Source organism: Alexandromys fortis, unplaced genomic scaffold, assembly GCF_014885135.2.
Source record: "Alexandromys fortis isolate MF-2015 unplaced genomic scaffold, M_Fortis_MF-2015_v1.1 scaffold_223, whole genome shotgun sequence".
In the NCBI taxonomy this organism is placed as follows: Eukaryota; Metazoa; Chordata; class Mammalia; order Rodentia; family Cricetidae; genus Alexandromys; species Alexandromys fortis.
Genome location: NW_026068095.1, coordinates 2,160,208 through 2,175,178, shown reverse-complemented (window position 1 = coordinate 2,175,178; position 14,971 = coordinate 2,160,208). Strand labels below are relative to the sequence as shown.

Sequence of the window (14,971 nt, the reverse complement as noted above, 5' to 3'; positions counted from 1 at the left end):
GTGCCACCACCACCCGGCCACATTCATAAGTTTCATCTCAAAAATTCACTCAACTGCAGATATTTTACAAAGCAGAGCATTTATTTTACCACTGAATATATATGTATATGTGTGTGTACTTTCTTTCCTTATTGTTTCATAGGCAACAGAATAACAAACAACTACTCACTTCACAATCTTCTTGTTTCCCAATTCAGTTCTTAAACCTCCTTTCAAAAAAATGAATTTATTCAACAATATTCAGAAGTAGTCTGAAATTTCCAAACATCAATGAACCATGTACAAGTACTAAAACATCCTCCTCCTATTACACATGTACACATTTTATAACATATGTGACCCCATAAAATTGTATCTGAGAGACGTGTAAAAATATATTCAACATTTTTCCATGTGCAAACAAATAAATAAACAATATTCAAAGAGAAAAATGTTGATAAAACCAACCTAGTAATTTGAACAGTTTCCTTATAAAGATTCACAGAATCCTTATGACAGATTTAGCATCACTGAACATAGGCCACATGAATACATGCACACATGTATTTTACATATTAACATAAATCTTTTAAAAGTTTCAAAATGAATTTCTCTGCTTATATTTAATGTTACAAAACTGCAAAAGAAGTGACAGAAAAAAAATGCTGTACAGTAACAGGAATGTGACCACCATTTGCAGAGCCTTTATGTGGGCCGCTTTGCTGACATCTCTGGAACCCTTGGCGTTGTACTGCATGCTTTTCAGATGTCGCCACAGGGAGATGAGCAGGAGAGACACAGTCAGGGTCACGGTGAAGGGTATGAGTGTGAACATAGAGTTTGTGAGTATAATGTGACTATAAACTTGAGAATAATTACTTGAGACAACTCTGAAGAATGTATTGGCTTCAAGTCTGTCAATCCAGAGATCAATGTGTGTGTTTATAAATAAAATGTTTAAAACCAAGAGGAACAAAGATGCCAACAGTGTCCCTGAAACCATTTTTTTAACTCTCCACTTCAGATGAAGAAAAATAGAGTTGGAAAAAATTGGCTATCTTGAGAAAATAGAAGATGCTGAGACACATAGCAAGCCAGATACTGAAATGATTGGTTACTGTCCAGAAAATACAAATTTGTCTCATAATTCTTCTAGTTATTATTATGTCTGGGTATTGTTCAGATACAAATAAACTTACAGTTAGTGAAAAAATCAAAGCAACTCTGGAAATTGCCAGAGTAGTCAAGATCAGATCTATGAGAGATAACTTTCTCCTCTTTAACAAGTGCATAACGTTTACCAAAACTGTGAATGCATTGCCTAAATTTCCCATTAGGAATTCCACACTTAATGTAGTTAATAATATGTAATATAGGACACCATTCATTGTATCCAAAAGGAAGTTCATAATTCCACTATAATGCAAAATATTTGTAAATACAGTCTTCTGATGTATGTCTAGGTGATTCTTGAGAATGAACTCATATGTACAATTCAAGTAAAAATCAAATTTACTAATGAAATGGTTTATAAAGTTCTTCACAAAAATCTTACGCTTTGCAAGAAAACCCCACTGTGCTTCATCCAGATGCTTCATACTACACACAATGGACTGGAATTCTCCATAGTTGATGCTGAAGAAGCAGAATTCTCATGTCCTGTATTCAAAACATATAAATTTATTTTCATTGTTTGGACTGTTCACATATTAAATTTTAATCATTTATTTTCTGACAAGCAAAATTATAAAATTTTAAGTCATAATAAGCAAAATATCTTAACTTTTATGCAAAAAAATTTTTATTAAATATTTCAAAATGAAGCACCTATACATATTTTCCAAAGTTCTTTCTATGAGCAAACAATTACCTAATAATCTTACATAGTTAGTTATTCTTTAAATACTGGAATTGAGAAGATTAATAATTTTAGTTTTTAGACAATCATATATGCATGCATACATATCCATATACTAGTATATGCTAGCTCATAAGTATGCATTTATTTAGACCATAATCCCTTTCATTTCTGACATAAATAATTCAGGTTTATCATGTACTTAAAATTTATTGTTCATTTCACTTACGATTAGTAATATGGTAGTTGTTAGATGGTATAAAATTGCTTTCATTTTTAATCGATACAATAGTAATGTAAATATTCTAAAGACTTGTGACTATCTTATTCATACATGTAAATAAATATGGAATAATTCCTATTCTGTTACAAAGCAGAAATAAATTTACATGAATTTGTTTGTACAACAAGAATCCTTTTCATTATCCATGTCTCCTACCTTCGTTAATGCATCGGGTTCCTTCACCAGTGTGAGCACTAGGCACTATTTTTGTTTCCCTCCAGTTTGTACTGACATTTGCTCCTGTAATATCACTGTAGGCATCTAGGCATATAAAGGACAATACATAGCCCAGTCAAGCCAGGGAAGAGAGCAAAGGGTCAGAATATTCTTCAAGACCTAATGGATAATTTCCACATCTTAGAATGGTATTATTATACAGCAATAAAAAATAAAAATAAAAAAGACCTAATGGATAGTCAAAGAAGCAATAACACAAAAGAGAAGTATTAAAAAAAAAAGAAAGCAGAAAAACATATGACAAAAACATTAGTAAACTTGGCCTAGTGGTACACACTGGTATATGTGGCTCATCACTGATAGAAACTGGGCTAGTTGGTGAGACCCTGTATAAACATAAGACTAACAAAAATGTTTAGAAAGAAGGAAAAGCAAAGGTTTTGTATGTGAAAGATGGATTATAACTGGAAATTGGAACAACAGTAAACAAAGAAAGTGAAAAAATTGCTAGAACAGAAACATTAACATACCTGAACACAGAAAGGTCCTCATGGGATGGCTCTTTCCTCATAACAAAAAGACAGAAGAAGAGAAAGAGAAATGCAAAGCATATTGAGGGTGGGGCGGCGTGGAGAAAATGTTAGTACAAGAGGTTCAAGGCCTTCAAGAAAAGTGAAGCTTTTATCCATGCTTGTATCCTTGAGAGGCAGTAAAGTCAGCCCAGAAGCTTCCCTGAGTCCCTCTTCTCCACCTTCCACTCTGGAAACATTTGAGGTTCTACTGGTACTGGAATAGCTGTAGCTGCTGGACTCTGTAGGCCAAGTTGCTTTGTTCAGATTCAATACTTCTACTATATTGATAGCGGTAAGATTGCTGTGAAAGTCTCTGACACAGTTGTAGGAAAAGAGCCCAGACTTCTACTGAATTGATGCAAGGCACTCCTTCAAGAGAGGAGTAACCCATATGCAAGAGACAAAGCAGTAAAAACAAAGGTACAGAACAAGCATAGTCTCCCATTCTCAGTGCAGGGCACTCCACAAAGGTATAAGCCATAAGTTGATAGTATCAGTCACTCTTTGAGTGGCACAGTTCATGAATATTTTGATCATGAATCTGTTTTCTATTTTCTTGGTGAATAAAAAAATAAGAAAAGGAATTTTCTTACTAACTAGATTTTTTAATGTTAAATAGTATTTTGCATATAAAATAAGTAATAAGAAATGTCAGGATAGTGACATTATCCACAGTTGAAAATAATATGAGATTTTATTAAAATCATTTTTATTATTAATTTAAAAATACTAATCCAAATTCTCACTTCCTCTTTTCTTTCTACTCCCTCACACGCCCTCCAATCCCACCCCCCTCCAATCCTAAGAGAGGGCAAGGCACCCTACCCTGTGGAAAGTCCAAGGCCCTCCCTACTACATATAGTCTGAGCAAGGTATGCATCCAAAGAGAATAGGATCCAAAAAAAACAGTATCTGCAGCAGAGACAAATCCCATTGCCACGGTCAGTGGCCCCTCAGTATACCCCTACTGTAAACCCCATTCAGCGGGACTAGTTTAATTCCATGCTCGTTCACTCCCAGTCCAGTTGGAGTTGGTGAGCTCCCATTAGCTCAGGCTAATTGTCTCAATGGATGAACCCCTCATGGTCTTGACCTCCTTGCTCATACTCTCACTCCTTCCACTTTTCAGCTGGACCTTGGAGCCTCAGTCCAGTGCTCTGATGTGGGTCTCTGCTTCTGTTTCCATCTGTTATTGTATGAAGATTCTATGGTGATATTTAAGATAATCATTAAACTCACTACAGAGCAAGGCCAGTTCAGGCACCCTCTCCTCTATTGCTTAGGGTCTTAGCTGGGTTCATCCTTGTAGATTCCTGGAAATTTTTCTAGAGCCAGGTTTATTGTTAACCCAATAATGGCTCCCTCAAACAAGATATCTCTTTCCTTGTTCTCATCTCTGTCTTTCCTCCATCCCAACTATCCTGTTCCCTCAAGTTCCCTCAACCCTCTCCATCTCCCTTTCATTCTACACCCTGCCCCCATGCTCCCAATTTAGTCGGGTGATCCTCTCTGTTTCCAATTTCCAGGTGAGTCTATTTACATTTTTATTTGGGTTCACCTTATTACTTAGCTTCTCTAGGATCATGAACTATAGTCTCAATGTCTTTTATTTATGGCTAGTATCCACTTATGAGTGAGTACATACCATATTCATTTTTGGGGGGTCTGGGTTACCTCAGTTAGGATAATGTTTTCTAATTCTATCCATTTGCATGCAAAATTCAAGATGGCATTATTTTTTACCACTGAGTAGTACTCTAATGTGTAAATGTGTCACACTTTGTTTATCCATTCTTCAATTGAGGGGCATCTAGTTTGTTTCCAGGTTCTGGCTATAATAAATAATGCTGTTATGATCTAAGTTGACCAAATGCTTTTGTAGTATGATTGAGCATCTTTTGGGTATTCCCAAGAGTAGTATTGTTTAATCCTGAAGTAGGTTGATTCCCAATTGTCTGAGAAACAAAGTCCTTATCCAAACTAATCAAAAGGCAGAGAGGGAACATCCAAATTAACAAAATCAGAAATGAAAAGGGTGCCATAACAACAGACACTGAGGAAGTTCAGAGAATCGTTAGGTCTTATACAAAAACCTGTACTCCACAAAATTGAAAAATTTAAAAGAAATGGACAATTTTTTAGATAGATACCATATACCAAAATTAAATTAAGACCAGGCAAGCAATTTAAATAGACCTATCAGTTGCGAGGAAATAGAAGCTGTCATCAAAAACCTCCTAACCAAAAAACACCAAGGCCAGATGGTTTTAGTGCAGAAAGAGAAGAGATAATATCTATACTCCTCAAAGTGTTCCACATAATAGAAACAGAAGGATCATTGTCAAACTCTTTTTATGAGGCTACAGTTACCCTGATACCAAAACTGCACAAAGACTTAACCAAGAAAGAGTATTACATACCAATCACACTCATGAAAAATGGATGCAAAACTTCTCAATAAAATACTGGCAAACTGAATCCAAGAACATATTAAAATCTTTTACATGGTTTTCAAAAACTACCATATTGTCACAAGTAGCATCTACTTTGGAGTTACAGCTGCAGTTAATACTTCCGGCATTTTAATAATCTATTAACATTTCACTGAAAATTGTAAATAACCAGGCTTTTGCTATAAGAAATGCTTCTGTTTGTATAATTTTGCAACCTCAAAGTTAACCAAATGAAAACAGAAAGAATATTCATGCTACACACAGATATTATAAAATATTTCTTTGTTGACCTCTTTACAACCTTCTCATAATTTACTCATTCATTCATCCACTTATTAATTCTATAAAATATTTTGACAACTATTTTTTTTTTATTTTTAGGTGCTAAGAATAAACATAACTGGCATGATTTCTTCTCCCAGGATGCTTTTACTGTGTTTGAAGATATGAACATAAAGTTGAGCATGATTGATTCTGTGACTGAAATTATCTGCCTTCACTTTTACATAATAATCACAAGATGTCATAGCACTCAAATTTAAAGAAACAGGAGCTCACTATTTGCAAGCCCTTCATGTGGACTGTGATGCTGAGATCTTATAATCCTTTGTGTGGAGCAACATCTCCCTGAGCTTCTTTCAAAGGAAGTAGATTAACTACTGAGTAGAGAACAGGGATGCAGTACAGAGTGTGAATTGTCCACAGTGAGGACAGTCCTGTTTGAGTGTGAAGTAGTGTGGAGTGTCTACAGTGAGGACAGTCCCCTGTGAGTGTGGAGTGTCTACAGTGAGGACAGTCCTGTTTGAGTGTGAAGTAGTGTAAAGTGTCCTCAGTGAGGAGAGTCCCATGTGAGTGTGGAGTGAGTGTGAAGTGTCCACAGTGAGAACAGTCCCGTGTGAGTGTGAAGTGAGTGTGCAGTCTCCACAGTGAGGAAAGTCCCATGAATGAGTATGAAGTGTCCACAGTGAAGACAATCCCATGTGAGTGTAAGCAGTTTTGTCCTTCAGCTTGGTCTTTCTAATCAAATTGCTTTCATATTCACTCAACAGAGAAGTCTCTTCTATGTTCACAGCCATAAAAATCACAATCAAAACTTGTGTGCAGAGATGTATGTGCAGTATGCACACTCATATGTGAAAGTGTACATGCCCCACTCAACAAGGCAATGACCGTAGAGGATGTCAGGTGTCTTCATCTATCACTCTGTCCCATTTCCTTGAGATAGGATATCTCACTGAGCCTGGAGCAGAGCTGGTGGCCAGCAAGCCTCAGTGATCCTGCCTCTCCACTTCCCATCTGCCACAGCTCTGGTGTTACAGACACACATCATCATGCCCTGTTTCTTATGAGTTATGTGGATTTGAAGGTAAACTAGGATCCCCATGGTAGTGGAGATTCTTTAACCAGCTAAGTCATCTTTCCTGTCTCTCTTTCAGTATATCTACTTTATATGAGCTCTTGAATTGTGGATGCAGTCAGTTATTCTTTACAATTCCATGACCAAGTTCAAGCAAACAGCACCACAGTGTGTTAGTAGATGAACTCAATCCTCTCTTTTTGAAAACAGTACATTCCCATAATCGCTCAAATTAATTCTTGTTCATATACTCTGTGTCCCTCCTGTAGGCCAAAGGAATTCATAGCTGACTTTGAATTGAAACAGCATTCTTGTTTGCTAGCATGCAAATAAGGACATATTCTGTTTCAGCATTTGAAAACACTTTTGTTTAATTTCTCCATTATTTGTGTTAAACAACATTAGCTTTCTCTTAATAAAATGTTAGATTCAGGAAGTAGATTATTCAGAGTGTTTTCTTGGGAACCCAGGAAAATAATACATCTTCAAGAGCTAGTAACCATGTATAAGTTTGTTTAAAACTGTGCACTTGTGCACTTATACAAAGGTACACACATGGGGGAACTTTTGTTCTTTCATCTTAAATGTGTTTTTCTTGTAGATAATTAATATTCAAAGTACCCTTGTTGATCTTCATGGTTTCAGCTTTTTATCATTGTTTGTCAAAAATATTTCTCATGTTTATAGCTTTGGTGAAGTTACTGGTTTGGGTCCATTCACTTTTAAAATAATAAATTTTTAAAAATAATCTGCAATTCACAGGATCGAGGTTTAGACTTTTCTTGTGATTGCATTATGTTTGTTTGAAAACCTGTTTCAGGCAGAAATAAATGGAAGTTCAAAATCTTTAAGCCCAGTTAATTGATATCAGTTAATAGCAGAACCATTCTATCCTTGCCAAATACTTTCTCTGTTTCCACTCCCTTTGACGGATAGAAAATAGAGCCTTAAAATAGAAAACCTGCTTTCCCTGGGTGTATGGTACATTTGACTTCTCTGTGCACCCTGTTGGCACATTAATTTTCCAGCTGCCTTGTCCCAAATATTCACTCAAAAACTACATTAATCACAATACTGCTTGGCCTATTAGCTCATTCTTCAAACTGGCTAGTTCTTTAATCTTGAATTGACCCATTTCTAAAAATCAGTGTATTGCCACATGGTTGTGGCCTACTGGTAAGGTTTTATCCAGCATGCATTGAGCATATGTCTCCTGCAGTGACCTTATAGTTTCTCTTTGACTCTGACTACTCTCTCCTCCTCTCTCTCCTTGAAATTCCCACCTTGCCCTGTTCTGGGCTGCAATAGGCCTAAAACAGATTCTTTATTAACCAATGATATTCACAGCATACAGAGGAAAATCCCACATCAGCAGCCTGACATGTTAACAAATCCACTGCTCCTCTCACTCTAATAAATGCTTTGCCTGAAAAATGACCCTTCTCCTTCTCTGTCTCTACATTTATGATCATCTCTAAAATGTAACACTTATGAACTGAGTAATCCCTAGGGAAAAAATATGTATTAGGGAGAAGACTGTTTCTCATTGAACTGTACAAATATATACTTTAGGCCCCACAACATAGAAAGAAAGTCCTGTTTCAACATCTGTTCTCTAGAATCACTGCACATGAATGGGCTGAAAGAAAAGCAAATCCCAGAGTTGGTAAAAACAAAATTATTGTACTTTCCTCTTAATGTTACAAAATAGTGGGAAGAGCAACAGAAAAAAAGGAGTACAGTAATGAGTTGACCACCATTTTCAGGGCCTTTATGTGGGCTGTGCTGATGACATCTCTGGAGCCTTTTGCAGTGAGCTACACTGTTCTTAAAACATGTCCACAGGAAAAAAATAGCAGAATGAAAGTAATTAGGGTCATGGTGAAGGGGATGAGGGTGAGCATAGTGCTGGTGAATAAAATAAGACAAGAGAATTGACCAGAGATGCTTGAAATAACACTATAGGACATATTTGCTCCATGTCCATTAATTCAGACATGAACATGTCTATTTATGGCCAAAATATTCAAAGACAAGAGAAGCAGAGGTGCCAGAAATGTCATCAAAATGACTTTTCTAACTCTCCACTTCAGGTACAAAAAAAATAGAGTTTGAAAAAATGGCTATTTTGAGAAAATAAATGATGCTGAGGTTTATAGTAAGTCAAAAGCTGACATGATTGGTCACCATCCAGAAATTATTAGTTCTTCTCTCCACTTTTCCAGTTATCAGTAAGGATGGATACAACTCAGATATCAAATGGACTATGAGAAGAGACCAGAGCACAGTGATCCTGAAGATGGCCAGAGCAGTGAGGATCTGACCCACTGTCGAGAACTTTCTTCTCTTGACCCAGTCCTTGATGTTCACCAGTGCCACAAATGCAATCCCTCACTTTCTGCTATTGATTCTATTCTTAAAATGAGAGTAAGCAGGAACTATAGGAAATCACACAACGTAACAGGATGCTCCAGTTTCTATTACACTGCAGTAGCTATGTTAAAACAACCTTTATAAAACCTAGGTCTACCTGATTCTTGAAAATCCACAGCATATTCACTTTTAAGAACTTACATATACAATTTCACCAAAATAGCAAGATTCACAGATAAAACCATTTGTGTATTTATATATGAAATTATTTCATATATTCCAGGGCAGGCTAGTTGAAGATAATGCAGATACTGTGTGTATTACATGTTAAACTGAAAACTACCGAACTCTAATGTGCTGTCATCAATTAAAGATACATTCATTTGAATTGTCTTATCTACTTTTGTCTTTTACATATTTTCATGTGGTTTTTGGACAAGTAATATTTGGTAGTTGTAACTCATAGCAAGCAAAATGTAGAAGAACTTCTTTAAATACATCAAAATTAGTTTGATATAGGCAGCTATGCATGTTTTCTAAAGATCGTTCAACAAGCTACAATCTCCTAAACATATTCATTCATCAAATACTTAGTACTAAGAATGATAAACATCTTACTTTTAACATGGCCCTGCAAACACCTACCCAAACATCCACCAACACAGAAATAAACATTTATTTAGATTGAAATCCTCTTTACTCTTCACTACAAATAATTCATGTTTATTTTTTACTCATCATTTATTGTGAATCTAACAAATGTAACAGCTGTCAAGATATTTAATAAAATTGTATTAAGATAAAATTGATATAGTAATAGTGTATTTATTTCATCAACCTATAATTCTGTAATCAATGTATGTGATCAACTCTAGAGTAATATTATTGTGTTATAATACAAAGAGCTTAAATGAATCCACCTATAACACAAGAATCCATTCCAATCTCCATGTCCTTTTGCTTAAATGTCTACTTGTGGCTTCAGCACCAGGAACTGCAGGTATTGATTATTGTCTATCACTTTGCACCAACATTGGCTCCATTAAATTCAACAAAGGCATCAGTCCATGTAAAAGAGAATGCATTACCTAGACAAGTAGGGAATGTTCAAAAGCTAAAGGTCATCAGAGAACAAAAAGATACAAATACAATAAAAGTAACAAATAAAACACAAAAATAGTTATCAAAGACTCAGTAAATTTGATATGGTGGTGCACACTGGTAAACCCAGCCATTCAGCGAAAAGTGAACACAGGATATTAACATGTGAATCAATCTATGATATAAATAAGATACCAGTGTGGGAATTCCTTCAGTGTTTGTGCTGCTTATATTGGTTAATGAATAAAGCTGCTTTCAGCCTGCGACTTAATAGAGTAAAGCCAGGTTGAAATCGAAACAGTGATGTAAAGGGAGAGAGTAGGTGGAGTCAGTGAGAAGCCATGTAGTCATGCAGGAGAGAAATGCCTCCACTGATGCCCATCAAAACTTTGCCAGTAGACCACGACTGGAGATGCACAGATTAATGGAGGTGAATTAGTTTAGGATATAAGAGCTAGCTAAAAATAAATTTGAGCTATTAGCCAAACAGTATTGTAAATAATATAGTTTCTGTGTGGTTATTTTAGGTCTGAGCTGCTGGGAACAAATAAACAGCCTCCAAATACAAAATACTGTCTAAAAATACACATTTTTACATACAGTTAATAAAGTCATGGAATATGTCAGTGTGAAGAAGAGAATACAACCTCATAACCCTGAAGGAAATGCTCAACATTGAGGGCACAGATACAGTGGCAAGATAAATGAGTCCACCTATTAAGATTTAAGGGAATTATAACTATACCATCACTGTTGAAACAGGAAGGTCTTCCTGACATGGCTCCTTCCATATGACAGAAAAGAGGGAGTCAAGGAGAAATACAAAACACCTTGGGGAAGGACTATTCAGAGTGGGTGCTTCTGCAGGAACATCAAGTATTTTGAGAAGTGACAGAATTTTACCCAATAGGCTACAACTTGAGTAGCTTCCCCATGTCTTATCTCTGCACATTAGGCTCCCTATAAAAAAATTTGTAAGTTTCATCTGAACAGCAATTCTAGAACAGCCGTATGCCCACTCCTACCTTTGAAACTATTGACTAATTGACAACTGCCAAGAGAAAGAGAGACAATTTTCTCTTAGGAGTGTAGCTCCTGGTAATTTGACCATGATCCAGTAAAAAACTCACACATCTAAGACTTTTTGGTAGCACGAATCAATCTTAATGGGGAGATAGATAGATAGATAGATAGATAGATAGATAGATAGATAGATAGAAAATGAAGTGAGAATTAGGAAAGGGGTATTTCTGGGAAAGAGTTGGTGATCAAAATATGTTATGCTAAAGAACAAATTTTAAAAAAATTAAAAAAAAAAGAGTTCAGAGCCTAAGGTATTCTAAACCGCTTTGATGAAGATGAACCACAAAAATGTTTTAAATGTGGTGATTGAATGGATGTTGATGAATTTATCTTGTGATGTTCTAAAGATTTATATATACTTATGTACCAGGAAACATTTCCCTGAGAAGGTAAATGGTCATATTCTCTAAAACTTCCAGAAATTAAATCAGAAATTATACTAATATCTAGAGACTCAAGAACTTCTGTTTCATGGAGGAATTTCTACATGTCAATGCTATTGAGAGTTTTGACTCATGATATTCGAACGGATTTGTATTTATCTACTATTGAATACATAATGGAAATTTATAAATGTGGCAGTTGACCAAACACAATCACATTTCTTCTTCCTGTCCTAAGGAATTAGGGAAACCATTGTAAGTAACTCTGAGGGAAGGCTTCTTTCTAGATCCCTTCTTACTTCTGGTAGACAATGAATAAATGACCTGCCACGCACCGCCACCCCACCCCCACCCCGTCTGCGCTCTATGCTCTAAAATCCAGTTCGCAAGCTTCGGGCAAGGGGCTTGAGGTTGAGGAAACACACACAGAGACAGACCAACACACAGACCTCCAATCGCTGGTACAAAAGCCCCTCTTTAATAGCACCATTGGAGGCTTAAATACCCTGCAGTCAATGGCCAACAGGTGAAAATCCCATCCTCTGATCCTCTAGGCAAAGCGAGTTTTTTGCAGCTTCAATTAGAAGGCTCTAGACAGGGAAGAGCAGCTGAAGGCCATGACTCAATTGGTCCCAGCAAATACCCACAGTCTCCTGAGAAGAAATTACTATAAAAACAAATGCCTTGTGTCATTTCTTTAAAACTATTAAATATATATGTTTGGGTTTTACCACAGACTGATAGAATAGAGGATAAAAGGACATTCATTGTTGTATACTTGCTCTGAACTAGTAGGTACTCCTTCAGGAAAAGAATCTTTACTTGGAATGAGAATATCACCTCTAAATCTTTTTTAAGTTGTATTGTAGTATTATTGGGAATATCAAATAGTTGAGTTTTTATTTATTAAGAATTGTAGCTCAGCTCACATTTGCATGTTATGGTCTTCTAAGCTGTCAGTTTTATATTTTGTAAAATATCATGTCAATTCACTATATTAATTTTGTAGTGATTATTGTTAGTAAATGGTAAATTATAAATTTCTAAATAATAGAAAACAAACCAGCCAATCAAGGGAGCAGAAAGCCCACTGAGTAGCACAGAATCTTTGTCAATTGTATGTCTGATAGAAGATTAATATCTAGAATATATAGAGAACTCAAAAATAACAAAGAGTCAAAACTAGTGACCCAATTTTAAAATTGAGCTATGGATCTGAACAGAAAAGTCTCAAAGGAAAACATAAAATGACTAAGATATATCTCAGAAACTGTTCAGCATCCCTAGTAATAGATTATTGCTGACAGGGGCAATCATGTTTCACATCAAAAGAACCCTAAGTTATTTTTATACCACATTCTGTAGTTCTTTGAAGTGGTTGAATGTGGATTGCGTTGGGGTGGGCTACTCAGTCTAGGGGTTAGTAACCCACCCCGCAATCAAGTTACTCCAGGGTCTCGGAGGGGCGCTACCTGGAAGGGAGTGAGCTAAGACAGAAGAACGAGGCCAAGCAACTTTGTCAAGGCCTCCGTTTATTAGGGACGGGTTACAGTTTATATATGGTAAGGGATGAGGGGCAGGGTACGGGATCTCGCAGGCCTCGTGGTTCCGGTCACGTAGCTCGGTTACATTCAGACAGACAGGCCAGAAGTCACAAGTGGCCACACCTGGTTCCCTGGATAGCTGGAATGTGAGGCTGGTTCCGCTAAGATTAGCAGTTAATTGGGTGAGGGGCAGGTTTTGTCAATAGAACATAACTATGGGTGTGAGGTTCTCTGCAGACTCCCTAGAGTGATGGTTTCTGTAATGATTGTTAGGGGGGAAATGGCTCCTGACAGTTGAAGATTACAAATCTATGTAGAATACAATCTCTATGTATCTAAAGAACCTGATTAGTCTAACTAAAAGTTTGACAAACGTTGATGACTATTGACCTATTATAATTAACACCTATATAACTTAAAAACTGAAACCACATATTAGAATATTAAACCATCTTTAAACTAATGTGCAATAAATGAGGACAATGACCTCAAGATGTAAACAATGTATAAGTATCTTGATCAGAGGTAGAAATGTATAACTCAATAATATAAATATATCCTAAATTTGTATCAATATATAAAATATCTTAATCAGGGGTAGAAACAAGCATGCATACAATCTGACAAAATGACTTGCATGGGTATACAAATATTATAATCAGAAATAGGAGCATATTTCCTGTGAAAACAAGATGGAAACTCCTACCAACATAGCACATCTCCTGGTTTTTTGGGTCAACAAATCCTTGAAATACACTGACTGATATAATTTAAAACTTTTTTTTATTATCTAGTGTCTCTCAGGTGTCTTTGTTCCTTTCTCATTAGCATTAAGAAAATTTAAGTTTAATATAGCATTAAGTAATTTATTTTGGGTGGTAATTTTTATTCCTCTGTGTTTGTTTAGCATATCATTTATAGTTCAATTTGATCTTTTTATAACTGCCTAACCTGTAGGATTATTTAGTATACCTGCAATATGCATTATATGATAAAAAGCAAAAAAACTGTTTTATTTTCTTAGAGACATATGTTGGACCATTATCTGTCTTTATTTTTGCAGGTATACCCATGATGGCCATAATTTCTAATAAATGCATGATTACTGAATTAGCCTATTTTTGAGCTCAAGGCAGTTGCCCATTGAAAACCTGAATAAGTGTCAAGTGTTGGTATAGTTATTTAATTATTTAGATTTTGTAAAGTTGAACACATTCATCAGTTAGATTTTATTCCTTTGTGTACCTTTAGGTTATTCCCTGCAGTTAATGGTTTTTGTTTATAGAGAGAGCAAGTAGGACATCTCTTTATAATCTCCTTAATGTGTTACCATGTAATAGAAAACTCTTTCTTCGAAGCTTTGCTAGTGACATGATATTTTTCATGAAATTCTGAGGCCTTTGGCACACTTTCAACCAATAATGGATCAATTTCAGCACTACCTTGTGCTCGAAAACCTGGCAGACACATATGGAATTGGATGTGTGTTATGTATATGTGACATATATCTGATTAACTTGAAACTGAATAAATAACTAGGTCAATTATTTATAATCTGATATAAATTCAGAGGTTTTCATATGCAAAAGACCTCTTTCTGCATATAGTAAATCAATAACTGTATTGAGAGCCTTTTAAAAATCCCTTAGTACCATGAAAATAGCATATACCTATGCCTTTTAGACAGAAGTATAAGGGCTTTTATCCACCTTACTTAAATATTTTGATTTGTAACCTGCCATTTTTTAATTTATTTGCATCAGTATAATTTTTTTTTTTTTTTGATTTTCGAGACAGGGTTTCTCCGT

The 14,971-nt window shown here is 35.7% G+C and overlaps 1 protein-coding gene across 1 annotated transcript; it reads right to left on the bottom strand.

The window, feature by feature from the left end:
• Positions 1 to 577: 577 nt before the first annotated feature.
• LOC126489185 (taste receptor type 2 member 140-like) lies at positions 578 to 1,577 on the bottom strand. Its single transcript, XM_050123242.1, is given in 2 exon segments — positions 578 to 1,027; positions 1,029 to 1,577. Coding segments are annotated over 2 exon segments (999 nt in total).
• Positions 1,578 to 14,971: the final 13,394 nt, after the last annotated feature.